Below are 22680 nucleotides of genomic sequence, written 5' to 3' on the forward strand. Positions count from 1 at the left end.
TCTTTTTTTTTTTCCATAGACGGTCAGCCTGGCGTCAAAAATCTGTTCCCGATTTTAGCAAAATGATCAGCGCTACAATGCCGCTACATGTTGAATCGAATCGATTTTACTATTTTTTTTCAGAATCGGTTCCAATCCCTACTTTCATTTAATAATAATCATCTTCAATTATATAATTTTCTAATAAAAATAAAACAATGATGATAAGTAAAAGGAAATACAATATTCTTTTTTTTCGTAATTCGTATATAGATGTATTTTTTTTTTATACATACCTAAAGAGTCATTATCATCAATATTATCATCTAAAATTTCAATTTTATCACTTAATTCATTTTGTGCCAAAATTTCATTAATTTTATTTGTATAATCTATCTTCCTACTAATATAATAGGCTTCGGGATGATAAATTACTTCTGATTCATTTTCTATCAAATAATTATTATTAATAAATAAAATAAAATAAATATATTCTGAAATCAAGAAAAAAAAAAACTTTATACCTGGAACTGGTTTTCTTTTTTCTTCATCTAATTCGATTGGAAATTTGTCGGACCATTTTTCAAATATTTTTGATAATTCATCTGCTGTTGGTCTTTTATCAGGATTATTATTCCAACATCTATTCATTAATTTTACATATTCAGGCATAGTTCCTTTCACGATTTTTGGTCTAAAACCTTCACAAATTTCCAACGATAAACTCAAATCATGAGTAATATTATGAAATGCAGAAATCCCCGATACCATTTCCCACATAATAATACCAAAACTATAAATATCCGCAGCTTTTGTATATGGTTTACCACGTAAAACTTCAGGTGCTATATAAGGAAGAACACCAAATACATCATCACTCGCAACAGATTCAACAGGTCTACATAATCCAAAATCACTAATTAATCCATATTCATAATTAAAAAAAAGAATATTCCCATTATGAAAATCTCCATGAATTAAATCTAATTTATGAATAGCGTTAAGCTGTCTTGAAATATTAAACAAATTAGTAAATTTATCATTTGGATTATATTTTTTAATTTTTAAATTACTTTTTAAACTACCGAGTGGCGCAAGAAACATTATGATCATATAATTTAATGTATCAGGATCCTGTGTTATACCAACTATTTGAATAAATGGGGTCGTATCATTCATTGATTTATGAATACCTTTTAACCATGTTTCCCACTAAATAAATAATAAATATTATTACTCATTTTAATATTTTAATAATAAAAGATTTAATATTTTGTTTACCTCATATAAAAAATCTTCACTAATATCGGACGAATTATCTAAGCTTTTAAAAACTACGGGAATACCACTATCAGGATGGTCGGGATTATCAATAAGATGAACTTGTCTACACCATTGTTGATTTTCATAATCCCATTTTTCTATCGCACCGTCCAACCATATTGCTTCAAATACCGTACTAAATCCACCTTGAGCTAAAAATTTAATATCTTTAAATCGATTATATGGAATCCATTCCATAACTTCATTATTATTTCTTGCTTGTAATTGACTTCTTTGAATAAAATTATCAATAAATTTATTTCCGCTCGTCCAATTTGAAAAATCTTTTTGAAATCTTTGAGAATTACATTCTTGACACCAATATTTATAAGTATTTGTTTTACCACATTCTAAACAATTATCAAATAATTTAAACATATTAGACATTTCATATGGATCTATTCCTTTTGTATTAAAATTTCCATTTTTTTTGTAATAATCTATAATTACATCTTTATTTAATTTTCCAATTGTAAAGAATTTAGAATAATTTTCAATTATTTTTTCCATTTGTTTAATAATATCATCATCATCTTTTTTATTATTAATGGTTTTATCATTTGTTGAAACGTTAATATCATTAATATCATCATTTTTATCATTTTCTTCATTTTTTGGAACTTTAGATGAACTTTTCTTTTTAAATAAAAATTTAAATATTTTATTTTTTAATATTTTCATGATATTAAATGAATGAATTGAAGAAAAAAAAAATAGGCGAACAAATAAATATATTATTTTGTAAATATCCTAACCGATTTTGTTTTTTTGATTTGACTCTTTGTATAACATTTAGAACATCATACCTATTATTTTAATCGAATATCCTGACAATATTCAGGTTTAAATTAATTGTGAATCCCGGACAAATCCCCGATAGACGTTTGTCTAACACTGGTAATACGTAATACGACTAATACGTATGTAGTCCAGCGGCACCGACAAAAATTTCGCAATCACGTGATCATGGAATTTTTGTCGGTGCTGCTAGCTTCTAGAGCCTAGTTAAGAATATATTACATAATTTCTATTAACTTATTTAAGAATCGAAATCAGAAATATCATACTTTACGTTGTAAATAAACATCGGTAAAAATTCAAGCGAATTAACGAAAAACATTTTGAAAGTCAAACGTATATTTCATTTATAACGAAAAAAAGATAGTTTATTAGCTAAGTAATAATATGAATACATAATCCCAGATACAAAATCCACTAAAAATTAATTATCTGTTCAAAATAAATGCGTAATAATATTATCAAAAATCGATTATTTGATTAATAATCCGTTGAATAATAAATTTAGTACCCGACACATTTCACATTAATAACTATACCCCTTCTATCTACTTGACAAAAATAACATCTATTTCTCTTTGCAAAATTGTGTTGAAAACATTTATTACAGAACCAATCTCCTTTCTTAATTGGATAATTAGACTCAATCGATTGATATTGAGGTTGATAATAACCACCAAAAGAACTGTCATAATATAGGCCATATCCAACATAATTATTAATGGGATTATAATATCCATAAGAAGAATGTACCTGGTGGTTATATAATGACGTTAAATATGGTGTCAATACATTTTTTCCCTGGTGATTATCTAACACATTCTCTTCTTTTACTATTGATTCATATAAAGAAGACTTGACAGTCTGCTCCTCGCTGGTTTGCGAAAAAGAATCTGAAGAAGTGGTTAAATGTTCATCATCTTTTAATTGTAGTTCATCATCTTGCAAATTATCTGTAGTATTGGTACCATTTTGGAAATTAGAAGAAAAACCATTCAACTGTAAATCAACATCTTGTGTTTCAGAATTTATATCAACCAAAGATAAATTACTAGTAGGTGTTTCAGAGGTTGAAGAATTGGTTATTGCACAAGCGGAAAAACGCGTTTTAGGTAATTTCACAATAGGTGAAGAAATCTTTTCAAAGTCTTGCGAGTCTTGCGAGTCTTGCGAATCAATAGTAGTAATCAATTGTATTTCATTTCGTGGAGAATTGGAAGAAGAAACATTCAATTGATCTTGCGGTTCAGAGATTATATTAGATAAAAATGAGTTATCAGCGTGTGTAGTGTGTGTTTCAATGACAGAAGAGTTGGCAGCTGTATAAGTAAAAAATTGTGTTTTTGGTAATCTCACAATAGGAGTAGTCACTTCAAATTCTTGTAAATCAATAACAGAACTAGTCAAATATATTTCATTTTGTATAGAAGTAGTATCCAACTGTAATTCAATTTCTTGTGGATTGGAGATTGTATCAGTCAAAGTTGAATTACTACTAGTAGAGACAGAGGAGTTGTTTATTGCATAAGTAAGAAAATATGATTTAGGTAATTTCACAATAGGTGAAGAAATCTCTCCAAGATCTTGTGAATCAGTAATAGTATTAGTAAGAAATATTTCATTTTCTGAGGAAAGATAAGAAGAATTATTCAAGTGTGATTCAATATCGGTCAAGGATGAATTACTGTAACCATGTAATTTAAAATTTTTTACTGCGCAAGTAAGAAATCGCGTTTTAGGTAATTTGATAATAGGCGTAGAAATCTCTTCAACGAAAGGATTAGGAAATGATTTTGTTTGTGAGAAAGAGTCTACTTTTGGGCTTTCATATTGAACATCATGAAATTCTTCTATTTCATTTACGGCGAGCATAATGTTATCAAACTCTTCAAGTAATTCAATCCTAACAATAATAGGGTCTTGTTTAGTTGCTTTCCTAAATAAGACCTTCCTTAGAAGAGGAATAGAATAAAACAAAATTTTCATTGAAATTTCCTTTTTTTTTCTTTAGATACTCTCCGTTTAATAAAAGAAAAAGTAATTAATCGATAATGGAGAGAAACAAGAAAATCTGAAAACGAATTATATTTATACAATTATTTAACGTAAGGTAAATTACTATTTTGGCTATGTTCCGTATTAAATAACAATAAAACTTTGTATTACAATGATTTAGAGTATACTTAGTATTTTATATTTATGTAATAGATGTAATAGATGTGATGAAATTTCGTGTCAGTTTATTTGTTGTATTGATTGATAAGTACTTATAAGCACTTAAGGTAACGGATGACATCATATTTTACATGCTGCGGGCGATATTTTAAGAAAGTTAGCATGTGTTAATCAAATCCGCTGATCGAAAGAAAAATTGAATTCTGCAAGAACATGCACTAAGAATAATTGGACAGGTCGACAGGTCGTGGGATAAGCCAATCTTAAAACACGAATTATCATTTTGGGATTACAGGTCAAAAACATGGGTACAAACACATTAATTTATATAAAATGTTCAAATCATCGACATCTAAGGTATCTGATGCAACATCTTTATTTTATTATAATTGAAAAAGTAAAAAAAAAAAAAGTTTGAATTTGCACTATATCTATATATACTGATCGCTATTCGATGAATAGATTTTTTTTTTACTTATATACAGTACATAGTTTTATATTTAAAAAAAAGTTCGATTTAATAGAGTTCGATTGATAAAGTTCGATTGATAAAGTTCTGATTTACAATATTCTTCTTGCACATATTAAAATAATTTTTAATATAATATTAAGGAGATACTATGCCTACGATCACGACCGAGGCCAATCTCTTTCATCCAACTCGAAAATTTTATGACAATTTATACAAATTCTCTCACGTACAGGTTCGCTTACGTAATTGATGTCGTCATTATCATTCACTGTCAAAGAATCATCATCATTATAGATCATATCACATGTACAATTATTTAAATCGACAAGTGAACTAGAATCTGAGTTATAATCTGAACAATTCGTAACAGAATATTCACTCATATCACCTATATAATTTTCATCAAATTCTTCATCAAATTCTTGTTCAGACTCATATTGATCTTGTTCATAATCATAATCTTGACGTGATCCGTAGTCAAATTCATAGTCAAGTTCGTGCCTTTGATTTTGTTGTTGTTGATAGTCCCGGTATTGATCATGTTCTAGACCATAATGTCTTTGTTCTTGTTCTTGATCGAACTCTTCATAATCAAGATAATTATATTCGAATCCATCGAATTCAAATCCTCCTGAATTACGATTATATTTTACGTTTTTATTTGAAGTCGTAACGGCAACATATTGTGCTGGAATTGCAAGAATTGGATCAAGAAGTGTTCTACCAGACGAACATGATGAACAATATATGTTGCCACATCTAAAAAAAGTCATAAGAATTCTATTAGAAATAGGATAAAAGTTTTAAACAAGAAAAAATGAAACCTCACATTCTACAATGATGTTTTCTAAAAAATATTGTGAATTTTCGATTACAAAAACTACAGCATTTTGTCGTATTATCTTCCTAATAAATAAAAAAAAAAACTCATTGGAAAAGGAAAACTTTATAAACAGTTGAAAAAAAGCTGTACATTATTTAAGAAATTACCTTCCAATGATCTTTCACTATTCTATTTCTTGTCATTATCTTAAATACGTCAATCTTTCCCATTAATTTAAAGCAAATCTTCTTTATTTCTTCAAACAAATTTTTCTTCTGGTCTTTCTGCGCCACCTTGGGAGGTGTCGTATCATTAGATACTGCTACCCTTTCCGAAAGGTCTTTTTGCTGTTGACGAATATTAATATTCTCTTCCAACCTTGGAGTGATAGAATTATTTAATGAATCACATGATGAAACGTTTTTGTTCTCTTGCCGATATTGTTTTAAGGAACTTGAGCGAGAAGGAAAGACAATTTCTTCATAAGAAAGATAACTTGATTTATGTTGTTCATTTAGGGATAAAAAATTTGTAGGACGCGTATTTGAAATGGTTTTATTAGTTTCAACATTTTCAATATAGTTTTCTGTATATTTTTGTGGATGAACTTTAATTTTTCGATTTAATAAACGATGCGAATATAACGTTGAGAGGTCCATAATAATTAAAGTTGATGAAAGGGGGAAGAGAAAATTTTTCAGTATGAAATATTTTGGAAAATTGGAAAGCTCTGCATGAAATGCATAAAAAGCATGAAAGGAAAAGTTTTTTGAATTATAATAAGTTAAGATAACTCGTGTGCGAAAAAAACAAATCATTACAGGTTTATTTTATAATAGTTACTACTAATATCAAATTTACCTAATTTGTATATGATTTTCAATTTGTTTATACCGGAGTTTATATGAAACACGTGACAGATGAATTTTATCCGTTAACATTTGCCTTTGAAAGTTTAGTCAATTTACTATTGAATGTGAAAGAAAATTTTTTTACCTTTGTGGTATAAAATAAGGTGAATGATGTTTGTGTTACGGAAAGGTAATACTTTATTACTTTATTAATATTTTCCCAAATCATTGATATTATTATTTGATTCATACAATCCTTTTTTTTTCTAGATTGTGAAAGATATTTGCTGCTAATCTGATGACGAATAATATATTTGGTTACATTAAAAAATATTTTTTATATCGCGGTATAAAAAAATATATATATAAGTATATATTTTCATTATCTTTAAAAAAAGTATCAATAACAAAGATGTTCAATTATTTATGTAAATAAAATAAATAAAAAATATTTATATATAAGCGTATATTTAAAAAAGAGTAAATATAATATTTAATTTGTATATATTATTAAAAAATACAAATATACAAAACGCCCCAACAGGATATTTTTTTAGAACTCTACCCGATATATTATATCCGTATTTACCCATGGTAAATAAAATGATGTATTGTCAACAATTTGATGATGATTGAAGTATTATTGGTGTTATTGTATAAACACTGCGCCGTTTTCATGTATGAATGTGATTTTTTTATTTAATTTAAACAATTTAGTTCAACAAAAAATTTACGTAAAACAGATTAAGAATTATGTAAACATGAGATTTATATATACACATTTTTCATTCTTCAATAGAAAATGGATCAAATACATGAATATCACAAGTTCTGTCTTCGCATACTATATTTGTGACGACCGGATTTCCCTAATAACAAACAGAGTATCAATAACAATTCAGAAGACGTAAATGTTTCTAAACAAATTATTAATTTAATACCTCTGGTTTTTTATTATTTGTTGTATTCGTTCTTGTTATCCCAGTAAACCATATTTTTACTGCCTGATTTTGAGTCTTTAATTTTATATTACCTTTTCTATCTTTGGAATCACCGGTAACTTGTTTCACTTCGACAAATTTGTAGAAACGAACCTTTTTAATTAAAGTCTTTTTCGATCTCTCCTGTATTATAATAAATAAATTAATATCCCAGAAGAAAAATTATTAAATTAAGAAATTTTACGTCTTCCTTTCTTTTACCTGAGATATCTTCCTTTCTTTAATTTGAAATCTGCATAATATATAAACAGGGGATCTTGGTTCATTCACATAGCTATGCCAAAACTCACTTCTATGTAATCCTTCAGGTCTTAAAAGTTGATGCTTTATCTTTTCCCTTCCTATATAACCCTTCTTAATCTTTTGTAAACTTTCATTTTTTTGGTTTTTTAAAGAATCGAATTGTGAATTATCATCATTAATGTCCACCTCTTTCAAAGTGTCAATAGTCGGATGTTTGACTACTTTTTTTCGACCGCTTTTTGATTTTGATGTTGAACTATTTTCGTCTTGCGATGATCTACTATTGCGTACACATGATCTTAGTGCAGAATCATCTCTTTGTATATCCACTATCTTTTCGATATCAAAACTTTTTGTTTCACTTATAGATTGTAAATCTTTATGATCAATATCACTTGAAATAGATGCTTCAGATACAATTTTAGACTTCCTTAACGTGTTTTTATATAATTCGTTAAATTTGAGGTCATCGGATTTATCATCTGTTTCATTCAAGTTGTCCGATTGTCTTTCGCTATCAAGATTGCTTTTTGAAATCATTGTAATATTATGCGGTTGTCGAATTTGTGTATTAATCTCGATGGAACTAGCAGTATCTATTGAAATTGATTTGAAAGAAATTAGAGTTTCGTTTGTGTCACATGAATAATCTTGACTGGTTATACTTTTATTTTGATCTTCAATCGATTTGTTATTGAAATTTTCATTTTTATGATACGAGGATTTGTCTGTTTAAGTACGTGATTTAGAATTTGTCTTTTAATTCAAGCGTGATCTATAAAAAATACTTACCGTTTTTTACTACGTTTTTCTTTGAATTTTTCTTTTTTGAACTTTTATTTTTTTTTGAACCCATTTTCTTTTTTTTTTTTTAAAAAAAAAATATATTTAACGAATTTTATTTAACAAACAATCGTTAGAGAAGGGACTTTATGAACAAACGAAAAAAACAAGTTGAGGTAGTAGGGTATTTATATATGAGCTGTAGATCTTATATTACGTAATTAATTTTTTCCGAAAACGCGTAATAATCTAATCATTTTTGTCATAATCTAGTGATTTTTGTCATAATTACCAACTTAAATAACGAAATATATTTATTTATTGAAGATGATGTATGATGTGTAACATATAATACAAAAAGACACAAAATTTGATTGATAATGAAAAAAAAATTTTTTTTTTGGTGAATATATATATATATATATATATATGTATATCAACTATATAAAGTATATAATATGCTTTTAAAATATTTTACAAAAATTATATATTCCTACGTATTATGAATTCTACCACGATAAAAATAATATTCTTCACCTAATTCACACGACCAAAAAATATTCCTCTTCATTCCACTGTCAAATTCTTTTTTATCTTTTTCTCTAATGTCTTTCCCCATCTTATTATTAAAATTTTTCTTTATCCATGACTCACCTAAAAACTTAACGGGGCAACCACTTGTAATCTTTTTTATAACTTTGCCAGATTTCATTGAAGCTAGTTCAATAATAGTGTTTTGAAATCCTACTATGTAAATATCATTGAAACTAGGTAATAATGAAATTTCATTTGGAGGTAAGGACCATCGTATCGGACGATTGTATTTATACGGTTCACCTTTGTTATTTACTAAATGAGAAACATTACAGATAGTCGCAAGAAACAGATTTGATGGGGATGGTACTTCTATTGGGGTTTTTTGTTTGTTTTCTGAAGAAGTTGGGTTTATCTTATTATTTTGGGGATTGTAGGGGTTGTGAAGGTGAAAGAATTGTGATGATGATTCAGATCCAGAAGATCCAGGAGATCCGGGAGATCCAGAAGATTCAGATGCATGAGAAGCATACGAAGCATGAGAAGCAGGAAATGAGACATAATCTAATTGAGCCATCATTGGTGGTAATTGTTGCATAATTGGTACAATTTCGCGATGTGCCAAAATACTAGATAAATTAGTATAAGTGGGTGAAATTGGTGGCGAAATAAATTCATTATTTATTAATTGTTCTTGTCCATCTTCCTGTTGAGACACCATAGAAGCTACAGAACCTAATGGAGAATTTACTGAATTTATAGTATCATCTGTCACAATTGATTTTCTACGTGATTTTTTGTAAGAATTTGTACCACTTGATTGAAGGTCATTAGAAGAAGAAATACTTTTACGATTCCTGAATGTTGATCTTCTTAATGGATTACTTCTTAATTCGTTAACAAACTTTGCATGATTTGTTAAATCTGGAGGTATCGATGCTGTCGGTGATGTAGGTGGTGACTTAGGAAGGTATGAATTAGGAAGAGGTGGAGCATCAAAATTCAGTGATAAAGGGATAACGGAAATTTGCGTATCAAATTCCACGGGATCTTCAATAAGAAATTCTAATGAACATGTATGTGGAAGAGGAGTAAAACTTCGCCAAACTGGATTTTCAACATATCTAGGAACAAGAACTTTTGGCATGGTGATCTCCGTCACTACACTTGAGTGAGCGTCGATAGATGCCGCTTTACCATTCATACAAGTAAATATCTTGTTAATTACAAAAGGATCTCTTGCTACACTAATAAAATCTGGAGTTTCTGGAACCCAAAAAGTTTTAGCCAATTCAAATTTAAAATCTGGAGTATTTTTTGCGCTAACCTCACAATGAAATAGATGAACCATATTATGTAGCGTTACAACCGTTAAATAAATATAACTTTTCGTCTCTTTTACATCAAAAGTAGTACAATCTTTAGCGGCGTCCAATTTAACATAATCAGTGGCCCAATTCCATGCATTTATTTTTTCTTCCGCGCTAATATCAACACTATCTAAAGAATTTGAAAGATGTTGCTGAATATAATCCGTTAATTGTGACGTAAAATTTGATAAAGTACGTTGATGTAATTTTCCTGGAAATAACGAATTCCCTGATGTTGAAGAATTAGATTCTGAACTTGTAGAAATAATACTTGTGGCTGATCTTCGTTTGAGCTCTTTACAATTTTTACATATTGTCTTTCCGCTTTTTTGCCCTTCTGAATTAATATTTTCCTCTAATGGATTTCCACAAACATCACATCTTTGTAGTGAATCAGTAATTTTTTTCAAAAAGTTGGGTGTCTTTGAAAAATCTACGGGTCTATCTGATTTCGATTGTAACATAAATTTAATTAAATGTAATAAAGAATCTAATTGATAAATTCGAATCATTTGTTTTTTTCCAGCAATTGCAATCATGATTCCATATTCATCTAAAATCTGAATTTTTCTAAAAGAACATCCTCGAATTAATAGTTTAGGTTTAATTAATTCAGAATTAACGGAAAAATCGATCACACTTAATCCATTCTCATTTCCAATTAATAAATATTGTTTTCCAAACATGGACGCGCATGTCATTTGTTCTATTGATCCAGTATTAGGAGAACCAAGAAGTTTACTCTCAAATTCTCCTACATTAACTGAAGCCTGTCGATTCTCATAATTAACGACTGTAATCACACGTCTTAAACCTGTTGGATTTGACTACAAAAATAGAAGAAATAATTATTATTAATATATATATATAATTTTTTATAAAAAAGGTATATATAATTTATAACATCAATGTAATATATGAGTGATAAATATGTGAAAATTGAATTTAACGAACTTTATCAGAATCATCATTTAGGTCTTTCGAAGTTGTCGTAATTGTCATATCACCATTATCGTCATTTTTAGGACGAGCATTGAATTGAGTGCTCGATACGACATTTTCACTTTCAATCAATAATGTTTTAACGATTTTTTTTCCAAGTTGTTGATTTTTACTCGGAAGCGGTAGGTTGACTAAATTTTCTGAGGTAGGAATAATATTATTTATAGGATGTAATGAAGTATTATTAAACTCTGCTTTATCTTGCATGTTTTTTTTTAAAAAAAAAAATAAAAAAAAAATAAAATTTTCGAAAATCAGGTAGGACGCATTTATATTAAGCATATATATACAAATCCGATATATACAAGAGTTTCCAAAAAAAAGCCTTATGATGACATAACCTGGTTAGATTAGTTAAAAAAAAAAAAATAATAATAAATAGAAGATTCCACAAGAATGATCAATAAGCTAATAAGCTAAGGTTTTCTATTAATAGCACAAAAATTATTCCAAAGTAGGATTATACGGAAGATCTGCTCAATATTAAGCTAATTTTGTGTACAATAAAATTACTTGTCCATTCATACTGCGGTGATAATATGATGATATTTTAATTATTTAATTATTTTTCTAACTAAATATTTGAAGCCTTTTTCGACCAAAATTGAAATTTTTTCTTCGCATTTTTAATTCCGACTAAAAATTCGATTCTTTAATAAAACAAAACAATACATTATTATTTATTATGATGGTTAATATAATATTATTATTTGAACAATTAAAAATTAATTTCTTTTATTTCTTTTAACTAAATAAAATTTAATAATAATATTTGATGTGGTACAATGTTTAATGGGTATTACCGAAAGTTCAAAGATAAAGTTATTTATCCTTTGTACAATGTTTGTGATAAACATAAACATCATTCTATTAAACAATTAACTTTGTTAATAACTCAATGATATTGATACGTCACATTATCCAATCAGGAATCATCAAGAATTATTTTGCTAAATGAAACTTCTAAATGTCGAAATTTTTTTCATAAAAATTTTATTAATTGTCAATATTCATAAAATATGTTAAGTAACACTTGTATACTGAGATTGATTGCTTCGGACTTTCATTTCCGATTTTGCGTTATCTTGTGCCTGATTTGAAAGATAGTGCACTTTTGTGAGCTTTATTAGGTTATAAGTTCCTAACCATTCTAAATAATCATTTAGAACAAAATAACAAAACAAAGTTTTTTAAAATCCTATAAATTACTTTATGCATCATTTAAAACTAAAATTTTACAATCAAAAACTATTTATTTTTATTTTGTTGAATTTTATCTAAATAAAAAAAAATTTTTTTTTTGCTAATTCATTTAATAGCCGCTCAATATCAATATAAATCGTTCTTGAGCTAGATAATTTTTTTAAAACGTAAAATGAATAGTTCTAACGCTACTAAAAGAAGAAAAAAAGGAAAAGGATTCAAACCAAAAGAACCTTACACTAATCGTTTACGTAAAATTCTCGATGAATATCCTGATGGTTCACAGGTTCTTCGTGAAATTCTTCAGAATTCCGATGATTCCAAGAGTACCGAACAAATTTTTATTTTGGATCATAATACATATCCATCAAATAGTTTACTTGAACCAGAGGAGGATAGCTATGAAAGAACAAATCTAAAACTTGATAGATATCAAGGTCCAGCACTTTTAGCTAAGAATAATACTATTTTCGAGGAAAGGGATTTTGAATCTTTGCTGAAATTAGCTGATAGTGAGAAACAAGATCAATTTGATAAGATTGGAGGTAAAAAAATTTTTTTTTATTTACCTTATATGATTAAAATAATATTGATATTGTCTATTAACTTTCTGTCATTTTCATGTAAATTTAGTAATGGGTGTCGGCTTTAATTCGATTTATCATATTACCGATTCACCTTCTTTTATTACTGGTGAAAATTATGTCATTCTTGATCCACACGAATGGTATTTTGATGGTGGTGTCAAATTCAACTTTGTCGATGATAATTTGGCCGAAGAATACCCGGATCAATTCGCTCCCTTCGGAATTCCATGTGATAGATCATTTAAAGGCACCCTCTTTCGTTATCCTCTCCGTACTGATGAAGATTCTATTGATTCGAAAATTTCTGATAAAGTATATAAACCTGATGAAATTTTAGAGATGTTTCATAAATTTTATGAAAAAGAAAGCGTAAATTGTTTATTGTTTTTAAAATATATTGAACGTATTCAATTCTATGAATTGAAAGAAGGTGCTACTGAACCTGAATTACTTTACACAATTCAGTTGGAAAATATTGATGACCACATTCGACAACAACGTCGGTTAATAGTTGAAAAAATTGTACCAATGATGAAATCATTAAAATTAGGAGAACTTAACGGAAATAATCAGTTAGATACTTCTTATGTTGCATCATTTTCTCGAAAGCGAAAAGATGATTCTATAGAAATTAGCTCATGGTTAATTTTAAATTATCTTGATGACTTACTTGAAGTCGAAAAATATTTTTATGAGAACTTTAATAAATATATAGGAGATTATAAATTTATTCCTAATGTTGGTTTAGCTGTTCCTTTGAATAATCCGGATGCTGTTGGAAGATTATTCTGTTTTTTACCTCTTCCTATTGATATGCCCTTTCTCGTTTCCGTACATGGATACTTTGCGGTAAGAATCAATAAAGTTTTGATATTGTTATGATGAATAATAAAATAATACCTTTTTTTGTTTGGTTAACAGGTTAGCACCAATCGACGTACCTTATGGTCGCCTGCCGACAATGAAGACCTAGTAAATAATCAACTTCATAAATACGCAATTTGTTTTTTTAATATTTGTATATATATTTCTAAACTATTAAATATTAAACGTAAATTTTTTAGGCGGTTGATGCGTTAGCGCGTTTGAAAGTTGAATGGAATAAATATTTATTTGAAAAAGTCTTACCTAAAGCTTGGGCAAAATTTCTTAATGAACTTCCGCTTAAAGTTTCTAATCTTCGATCAGGTGATTTACATAAATTCTGGCCAAGAGATAATGAAGGAACTTCTAGCATTAGTTCTTTTTGTAAGGATCTATTACAAAATGTCATAGAAAATCTTAATATTGATGATCGTGTATTCAGAGGACCTCCTTCATCAAATACCATTGGAGTAGTATCTAAAGCTTCAGCAGATTCGTATGATACACCCTTATTTCAAGAATCCGAATTTCATTGGCTTTCTCTTTTAAATGGCTATTTGGAGGATGAAAAATCGCGAATTTATGAATTACCTAAAATAATTGGAAGTATTGGGTTTCCATTCATATCAACCTTACCTACCATCCTCAACGCCTTAAAAAAATCTACTAAACACGAAGATTCCCTCCATTTTTTTACTCCTGCCACCATTCGTAATTATTTAAGGTGTAATAGTGATAGATGGCAGGAAGGTGTAATATCAAGAAAAGAAATCTTATATTTATTTGAATATATATTAGAGGACAAAAAGTTTGATGAATTAGAAGGTTTTAAAATGATTCCGCTTGCAGATGGTACGCTTGGTACTTTAACACAATCTGGTAATTCTTACGCGTATATTGGCCCAGATGAAATTCTTAAAACTCATAAAAACGATGAATGTAATATTTTCAAAGATCAACTGAATAAGTTCATTGATAAATCGATTAACAATTATACACTATATCACTGCTTACATGAAAATGCAAAAGCAAAATGGATTTTAAATATAAAAATATTGGATGAATTTGCTGTTGGTGATATGATTAGATATTCATTGAATTATACAGAGAATACACAAGATTCTGAAGAAATACCAATGCCAAATAATTATGAATGGATTTATCAATTATGGGATAACCTAAAATTTAGAAATTGGGATTTAACTAAATTTGAAGATATTCATTTAATTCCGACAAATCATTCTACTCTTAGAAAGTTGAAGACTCCTAGAAAGACTTTTTCGGGTAAAAATATCTCAAACAATTCTTTAATTTCTATTTTCGAAAAATTTGGTGCTGTTTTCGTTGACAGTGAATTTGATAGACAAATTTCAGAATGGAATAAGTAAGTATTTTTTTATAAATAAATTTTTACATCTTTTTTTAAAAAAAAAAATAACTAAAAACTTTTTTTATATAATCAGAATATCTCCATATATTATTAAGCCTGATAACATTATATCGGTTTTGGATTCCTTCCGTGCTAATGCATCATATCCAGATAATTTGAAAATAAATTTACAGAGTAGCGAAGCAACAGCGCTCGTTGAACATTTATCTAATTATTTACGGCTTGCTAATAAATCTAATCTAATACGAAATCATATTGATGTTATTAAACATCTTCCTATTTTTATCGAAGTTGACCATACTTCACCAATTCCATTGTTACCATTACAACCTGAAAACAAAAGTTGGTATCTTTTACCTCGTGAAGAAGAAAAATCATATGGTAAAATTATTTATCCAAGTGATAAGGGAGGATTTATTAATACTATCTCACAAAATATGTGTTATATATTGGAAGATATTATTAAAATTCCTCGATTAACTGTAAATGATTATTGGAGAAGATATGTAATACCATTTCTTGAATCACAAATACCGGGAGACATAGATATAGTTGTTGACAAACTTTTTGATCGATTAACATCTTTACTTGATGTTGATGCTAGCTTAAAGGATGATCTTGGAAGAAGATCTTTTGTACCCGTTGGTACAATTAGAATGTCGCAACAACAACAAACGCCTAATGTTATAATTTTGGCCAAACCAATGGAACTTTTTGATCCAAAAGCAAAGACAGTGACTGATCTATTTTTTGAAGATGAGCAACTTTTTCCTGCCGGTAGATATGGTAGCCCGCAAAAGTACCTTCCAAATTTGAAGTTGTTAGGAATTAAATCAGTTCTTACCCCAAATGATATTATTTCTCGAATCGATGCTATTATAAAACGAAGAGAAACTACCAATGAAGAACTCGTTCGTATCAAGGCAGATAGGCTTTTAAAGTATATTGATGATAAATGGGATCAGATAACTAAAAATAGTAATGCGTCCTTGGAAGCTCTTTTAGAAAAAGAATGGATACCTACAGTTGACGAATCTGGAAAAAAGTTTTTTTCGAAACCTAGAGAATGTTATGGTAAAAAATATAAATATCTAGTTTGTTTGGCTGCACCTGTATTAGAATATAATCTTAGAAATCGTAACTTATTAAAATATTTAAAGTGGGACACTTGTCCCGATGTTGGAATTGTCCTAAAACAATTGGAATTTTGTCGTAGTGATGTGAATAATAAAAGACCACCAAAGGAATTAAGATCTATTTGTAACGCTATTTATGAATATATGAATGAAGCTTTTCAAGCAAATGACGAGACATCAAAAGAAAGATTTAATTTTATCAATAAATCTTTAAAAAATGAATCATGGATTTTATGCGGAGATAAATTTCGTTCAAGTGATAAAGTTGTCATCAATCTTCCTAATAGATTTCAGGATAATGATTCTTTAATTGTTAAACTACCTATGGAGTATTATAGATTCAAAGATTTATTTAAACATATGGGAGTTCGAGACGAAATTGGAGTCAAAGATTTGGTTAATTTTATTAAAAATATGGTCAAGGAAGATAAAAATAGAGCCTTAGATACACATGAAGTAGACAGCGTTATTATGATCCTTGAACAAATCGCCAGGATACGAAAGGATAATAGGAGAGAAGGAAATGAAAATGATACGGAAGAATTGGAGGGATTGTTGATTCCAAGCGATAAAAATGTACTTGTTGACTTTCATGAAATTCATTTTGATGATATGGAAGGTAGACTGAACGGACTAAACGAACTAAACGAATATTCTATTAAACATATTGCTCATTACAATATAACTTCGGATATTGCTACGAAATTAGAAATTCAAACTTTAATAGGAGAAATATATGGTAATCTCAATAAACTATAATATTCAAATTAATATTAGTGAATATAGATTATGTAATAATTTACTAATTTTAATATTAATTTCTAGGTAATTCTGACTGGGAAATCTTTGAACAAGACGAGTCATTGACTACCAGAATAAAAAATATTCTCAAGGTAACCTTTAATTACTATTTCATTCGCATTAAATATTAATTTACTAAATATTGTATTTGGCATGAGTAGGACTATTGGATGGGCTATCTATTTAGAGAATTTCTTCAAGTAAGTTATATGGTAATTTTAATACTTCTGAAATAAACAAAATTAAATTAATATTGGAAAATAACTTTTCAAATGTAGAATGCAGATGACGCTAAAGCAGAACATTTTTTGGTAATCATAGACGAAAGACAATTTAACTTTCCTAATAAAGAATTCATTTCAAAAAAAATGGAAGATTGGCAAGGTCCTGCGATATGGATTTATAATTCTGCAGTATTTTCTTCTGTTGCTCCTAATGATGACTTTAAATCTTTGCGCAATCTTGGCATTGGAGGGAAATCTAATGATGACACGAAAATTGGAAAATTCGGGATAGGATTCAATTGTGCGTATCATTTCACAGATTTACCTAGCGTCTTGAGCGGACAATATATTGCATTTTTAGATCCGCATGCAAAATATCTTCCTCCCACAGGATTTCCTCTTAAAAGACCAAAAGGTACTCGATTTGATTTCGTTGCCAAGAATTTAAAAGAAAATTGTCCAGACCAATGCTACCCATATGAAGCGATATTTAATTTTATTAAGAATAAATTTCCAGATAAATACAAAACAGGAGGTTGTGATTTTTCAGGAGAATTCGAGGGAACCTTATTTAGACTCCCACTCAGAACTCATAAATTAGCAAAAGATAGTGATATATCAACCAAAGTTATTAGTACTCATAAAGTTATGGAACTATTCAGTAATATTCAGGATAATAATGAGATGCTATTTTTAAGAAATATAGAATCGTGTGGTCTATATCGCATGAAAGGTAGAAAACCTGAATTGCTCTGGGAAGAGGAAATTACGACAAAAGAACACCGTCAATTTCGTCGAAAAGTTATTGACAAAGAACAAATCTATCAATTGAATATTGATAAATCTAATTATGTACAAAACAAAAAAGTTTCGGAGATATGGGCTGTATGTACGGGAGGACATAACAAGGTCAAGCCGGAGTCAAGGGAACTTGAAGGAAAGCTTAAAAAATTTTCAGAGGAAAAACGACTGAAGGTAAACGAATTATACACTATTTCATTTTCATTCTCATAACATTAAATAATATTTTATCAAATTTTATTCATATTTTTTTATTTATTTAATAAAGCCAAGAGGTGGAGTTGCAGCTTTGCTTGCTCAATCTAATGAAAAAACATTGAAGGAATTAAGAGATGATTCGGTAAAATTTTTTCTTTCTTTGTAATATTTGCCTATCAAGTATTAACCCAATTAATTTTTGCATTATAGTTTCCAAATCCTCCCGATCTTATAGGAAAAATTTATTCATATTTATCTCTATCAATAACTAGCAATTTGGGGGTTCACCTAAATGGGGACTTTTCATTATCTAGTGCAAGAAGTGGCGTTCTACAGTCTGACAACGAATTTTTACTAGCCGATTGTGATGATGCAAAATGGAATAAATATATTATGCATGACGTTTTATCCGATTTACACGTTAAATTAATTGAATATATTGTGGAGCTTGAAGAAGCTCGGTACAAAGAGACAAAAAAGAAAACAGATTTTATATCACATACCATGAATAATCTTTGGCCCATTCCTGCTAGGGAAAATTCGATCATGGCATACAAAAGCTATGGATTAAACGTTATTAGAAAATTAGGCCTTAAAAGCAAAATCTTCTGGACCGGAGTTAATCAAGGTCAATTTATTTCATTAAAAGATGCTAGAATTTTTGAGAAAGAGAAAGCAATAATTGTAGATATGTTGGTTAAATCAGGAATTTCAGCTGTGAAACTTGATAAAGATAAAATTGAACAACTTGATGAAATTAAATCCATGAACAATCCAAGATTTCCTTATGAACCTATAAACGGAAAATTAATTTGTAATGAATTACAAATGAGGAAATTTAAGTTGCCTTCTTTTAATACCGACGATTCATTATTCCAATTACTTGATTTTATTCTTCAAGATAAAAGTTCTTTTAAAAATCTTGCCGGATTACCATTAGTTCCATTGAATGACGGATCAGTCGGTAAATTTGGTGAAGTTTATTATATCGGGAAAGACAAACATTTAAAATTGTTCCCAAAAAGTGGAACATCAAAATTTATCTCCATCGAATTACCGGAGAATCTAAAGAAAATTTTTAATGATGATGAATTTATTTCATGTACAAATATCAAAAAGTTTGATGCCTCGGTTGTTGTAGATCTCTTAATGGATGAATTACAGCTCGTAAAAGAACTTGAGTGGGATCCCGATGGAGAATCTATCCCGAATAAGATTTGGCTTGATAAAATCTGGTCAATATTGAACAAATCAGCGGAAAAATTAGATTTCAATGAACTTTCTAGATATCCTCTTTTACCGATGGTTAACCCTTCCAATATGCTTATTCGCCTTGACATGGATGATCCACTTTTACACATTCCTGAGAATGGACATGTTTTATATCCAACATTAGTAAAACTAGAAGTGCGTTTTACTAACATGTCATTTCATGAAAATGCTCACGAAAACCTTCAAAAATGTGTCGAAAAATACACTCCTATAAACATAATTAATGCTTTGAAGAGAGCATGTGCTTCTTCATTTTCGGATATGGAACAATTGTTTTATAAGAATGATCTGGAAGATGTGGACTATGAAAAGCTTAGAGCATTTATTAAAGCGGAAATTGATACCTTGATCGGTGAGTTTAAAGGAACGATTAAAAAATTTTGTATTTTAATATTTTATATACTTACCTTTTTATTATCTTAATAGAGCATGGACAAAAAGATCGAAGTTTTATGGATACTTTAAAATCTTTACCCATATGGCCAATGCATTCTTCCGAAAATAGGTTCAATGATGCCATATCTGGAAATCTTCTTACTTACAAGCTTCCATTTTTTTCCTTTAATCAAGATACAAATTTCTATAGATGTAATAACGAGTCGGATTTCAATGTACTTACTAAATTGGGTGCCAATCCTGTAGATGAATTAGAATACATTAGACATTATATAGTACCAGTACTCACTACACAATTTCCAGAACCTTCCGAAGAATATATTAATTTCTTGCAGAGTGTTTTATCTTTAAGAAATCGTGAAATTGAACAATGTCTTAGATTGTATCAAGCAGTACCAAACCAACCAGGCACTGAACAGTCAGTTTCTTCTTTAGTAAGGGCCGATACTTTATATGACGCGAATAATCCGTTGTTTCGCAGAATCTTTGCCAACACAGACAAATTTTTACCGCCAGAATTACAAAACAATCCTGCTTGTTTAGAAGCTCTAGGAAGAATGGGTCTTAAACGTGAAGTAGATTATGACAAATTTGTCGAATGTGCATTAGAAATTGAATCACAGAAATCACAGATTCAGTATAATATGTTTCAAGAAAATGTGGTTAAAGATCGTGCAAAATTTTTAGTAAGATATTTATATGAACATACTAATTCCTTGAACTTCAATACTGAACAATGGAACAAAATTCTAGGAATCAAATTTGTTCCATCAGAAAAGAATCATCAAAATATTCAAAATCAATTTTATCAAGGACAAAAAGAGACTTCAGGGTTTGAATCATTTGAAGATCTTTGTTCTCATAAATATAAGAAAATATGCTGGACTCAATGTCCACTATTTGATGATGATGTTGAACCAACTACTAGTTTTAGTGAGAAGCATTCAGAAATCGGATTTCCAACTACAGAAAATATTATTGATCATTTGTTTGCTATCGTGGCAATGTCTAAAGAAAAAAAATGGAGTAAAGATAACAAGAGGGAACTAAAAAATGTAATTAATGAAATTTATGAAATATTGAATAAACTTTGTAAAAATAAAAGTCATATTTTGTTGATTAAAACGAAAATTGGCCCTAAAAAGGAGATATTATTAAATGGAGATGATCCGTTCGATGAAAAAAGCGATGAAAAAAGCTGGGTAGCAGGAGGAGAACTTATACTTGGAATACAAGAAGATATCAAAGTGGGAATGTATAAAGTTAATAACTGCTTGATAGATTATGAGGAATTATTGATTATTCTTGGGGCCCGTACAATAAGACCACCTCCAGTTCCAGTTCCAGCTCCTGATCCTGATGATCAAAAAGAAGTGGTGCTTAAATCTTTGCTGGACAAGCTTATAAGTCAGTCCGATATTGAATGTCAATGTAATGATGTTGTTTTTGTTGTTGGTGAAGAGAAAGTAAAAATTGGTGCTAGCAGATATGTGCTTTCGGGTACGTTAAATTGTTTTTAATTTATTAAATAATATGTATTCTTTATTAATATTTGTTTTAAATTTCTATTTTATATAGCTGTTTCAAAGCATTTTAAGAAGATGTTTTGTGGTGGTTTAAGAGAGTCGACAATGAGAGATGTTGAAATTCCATTAGAGGAATTTGAACCAGATACATTCTGGATATTACTTCAATGGTTGTACGGGCAATCTTTTGAGGATGCAGCAAAATCTGTTTTATGCAAGCGTGAAAATTTTACCTCGGAAGAAGAAAGTTATGAATCTTACTATTTAACATCTTTGTTAAATCTTCTAAAAATCTCGGATTATCATGGTGTTAAACTCAAAGATGAAGTAGAAAGCAAAATTATAAATGGATCATATATTAGTATCATCAATGTTTGTGAATGTTTAGTATGGTCAAAGGATTCCAAAGCAACTCGATTAAGAGATTACTGTAAAAAGTATATTAAATCAAATTGGGAGCTTGTTTTAGAACAAAAACTAGAATATCGCGCAAATGCTTCGGATATACAAGAAGAAGAGGATCAAACGAGGATGTTAGAGTTATTGTTGTCAGATGATCATTAGCTATGTAGAAATTTATTCAGTTTATTTTATCATATTTTTAGTATTTGGTTGTAATCTTAGTTTAAATTGGTATTTATTTTTTTATAATTTTATTATTAATAAACAAGGATCATGAAATAAATTATCCTAGTTGTCATAATTTTCTCTATTTAAAAAGTAAAAACGAAGATTATTCAAAATTGAAGGATTTTTGTTACAATTGCTTTTATTTTTGCATTTTTGATGCGTCATCATTAAATTTATAAAGCTTAAGAATTCTACGATCCAAAGCTTCATTTTAAAAACCAATAGTTGTCGTACGTAGAGAGGACACTATATTTGAGGTTATTTTCCCCCATGTAATTGAAGATCTGTTGAACTACCG

At 28.8% G+C, this 22680-nt stretch overlaps 6 protein-coding genes across 6 annotated transcripts; 1 reads left to right on the forward strand and 5 right to left on the reverse strand.

Moving 5' to 3' along the window:
• Positions 1–148: 148 nt before the first annotated feature.
• Positions 149–1983, reverse strand: OCT59_027468 (uncharacterized protein; the record flags this gene model as incomplete). Its single annotated transcript, XM_025320862.2, has 6 exons — positions 149–180; positions 276–428; positions 504–680; positions 1053–1191; positions 1261–1454; positions 1611–1983. The coding sequence occupies 6 exons, from the start codon at positions 1981–1983 to the stop codon at positions 149–151; spliced, it is 1068 nt and encodes a 355-aa protein (XP_025170336.2).
• A 621-nt stretch (positions 1984–2604) lies between these two features.
• OCT59_027469 (uncharacterized protein) lies at positions 2605–4086 on the reverse strand (the record flags this gene model as incomplete). The annotated part of the gene is made up of 1 exon (XM_025320861.2): positions 2605–4086. The coding sequence occupies one exon, from the start codon at positions 4084–4086 to the stop codon at positions 2605–2607; it is 1482 nt and encodes a 493-aa protein (XP_025170335.1).
• A 514-nt stretch (positions 4087–4600) lies between these two features.
• On the reverse strand, positions 4601–6372 carry OCT59_027470 (uncharacterized protein). Its single transcript, XM_025320860.2, has 3 exons — positions 5738–6372; positions 5577–5653; positions 4601–5506 (listed from the first exon to the last, which is right to left on the reverse strand). Exons 1-3 carry the CDS (start codon positions 6227–6229, stop codon positions 4906–4908), a joined length of 1170 nt encoding a protein of 389 aa, XP_025170334.1. The 5' UTR covers positions 6230–6372; the 3' UTR covers positions 4601–4905.
• Positions 6373–7206: 834 nt separating this feature from the next.
• On the reverse strand, positions 7207–8521 carry OCT59_027471 (uncharacterized protein; the record flags this gene model as incomplete). Its single annotated transcript, XM_066136993.1, has 5 exons — positions 7207–7290; positions 7363–7437; positions 7516–7545; positions 7624–8261; positions 8458–8521. The coding sequence occupies 5 exons, from the start codon at positions 8519–8521 to the stop codon at positions 7207–7209; spliced, it is 891 nt and encodes a 296-aa protein (XP_065993423.1).
• Positions 8522–8729: 208 nt separating this feature from the next.
• On the reverse strand, positions 8730–11571 carry OCT59_027472 (uncharacterized protein). Its single transcript, XM_025320858.2, has 2 exons — positions 11307–11571; positions 8730–11179 (listed from the first exon to the last, which is right to left on the reverse strand). Exons 1-2 carry the CDS (start codon positions 11559–11561, stop codon positions 8942–8944), a joined length of 2493 nt encoding a protein of 830 aa, XP_025170332.1. The 5' UTR covers positions 11562–11571; the 3' UTR covers positions 8730–8941.
• A 1158-nt stretch (positions 11572–12729) lies between these two features.
• On the forward strand, positions 12730–22453 carry OCT59_027473 (uncharacterized protein; the record flags this gene model as incomplete). The annotated part of the gene is made up of 12 exons (XM_066136994.1): positions 12730–13102; positions 13191–13993; positions 14066–14116; positions 14209–15392; positions 15472–17273; positions 17360–17427; positions 17497–17535; positions 17614–18534; positions 18629–18700; positions 18769–20182; positions 20257–21726; positions 21805–22453. The coding sequence occupies 12 exons, from the start codon at positions 12730–12732 to the stop codon at positions 22314–22316; spliced, it is 8709 nt and encodes a 2902-aa protein (XP_065993424.1). The 3' UTR covers positions 22317–22453.
• Positions 22454–22680: the final 227 nt, after the last annotated feature.

This window comes from Rhizophagus irregularis, chromosome 7 (genome assembly GCF_026210795.1).
Source record: "Rhizophagus irregularis chromosome 7, complete sequence".
NCBI lineage: Eukaryota > Fungi > Glomeromycota > Glomeromycetes > Glomerales > Glomeraceae > Rhizophagus > Rhizophagus irregularis.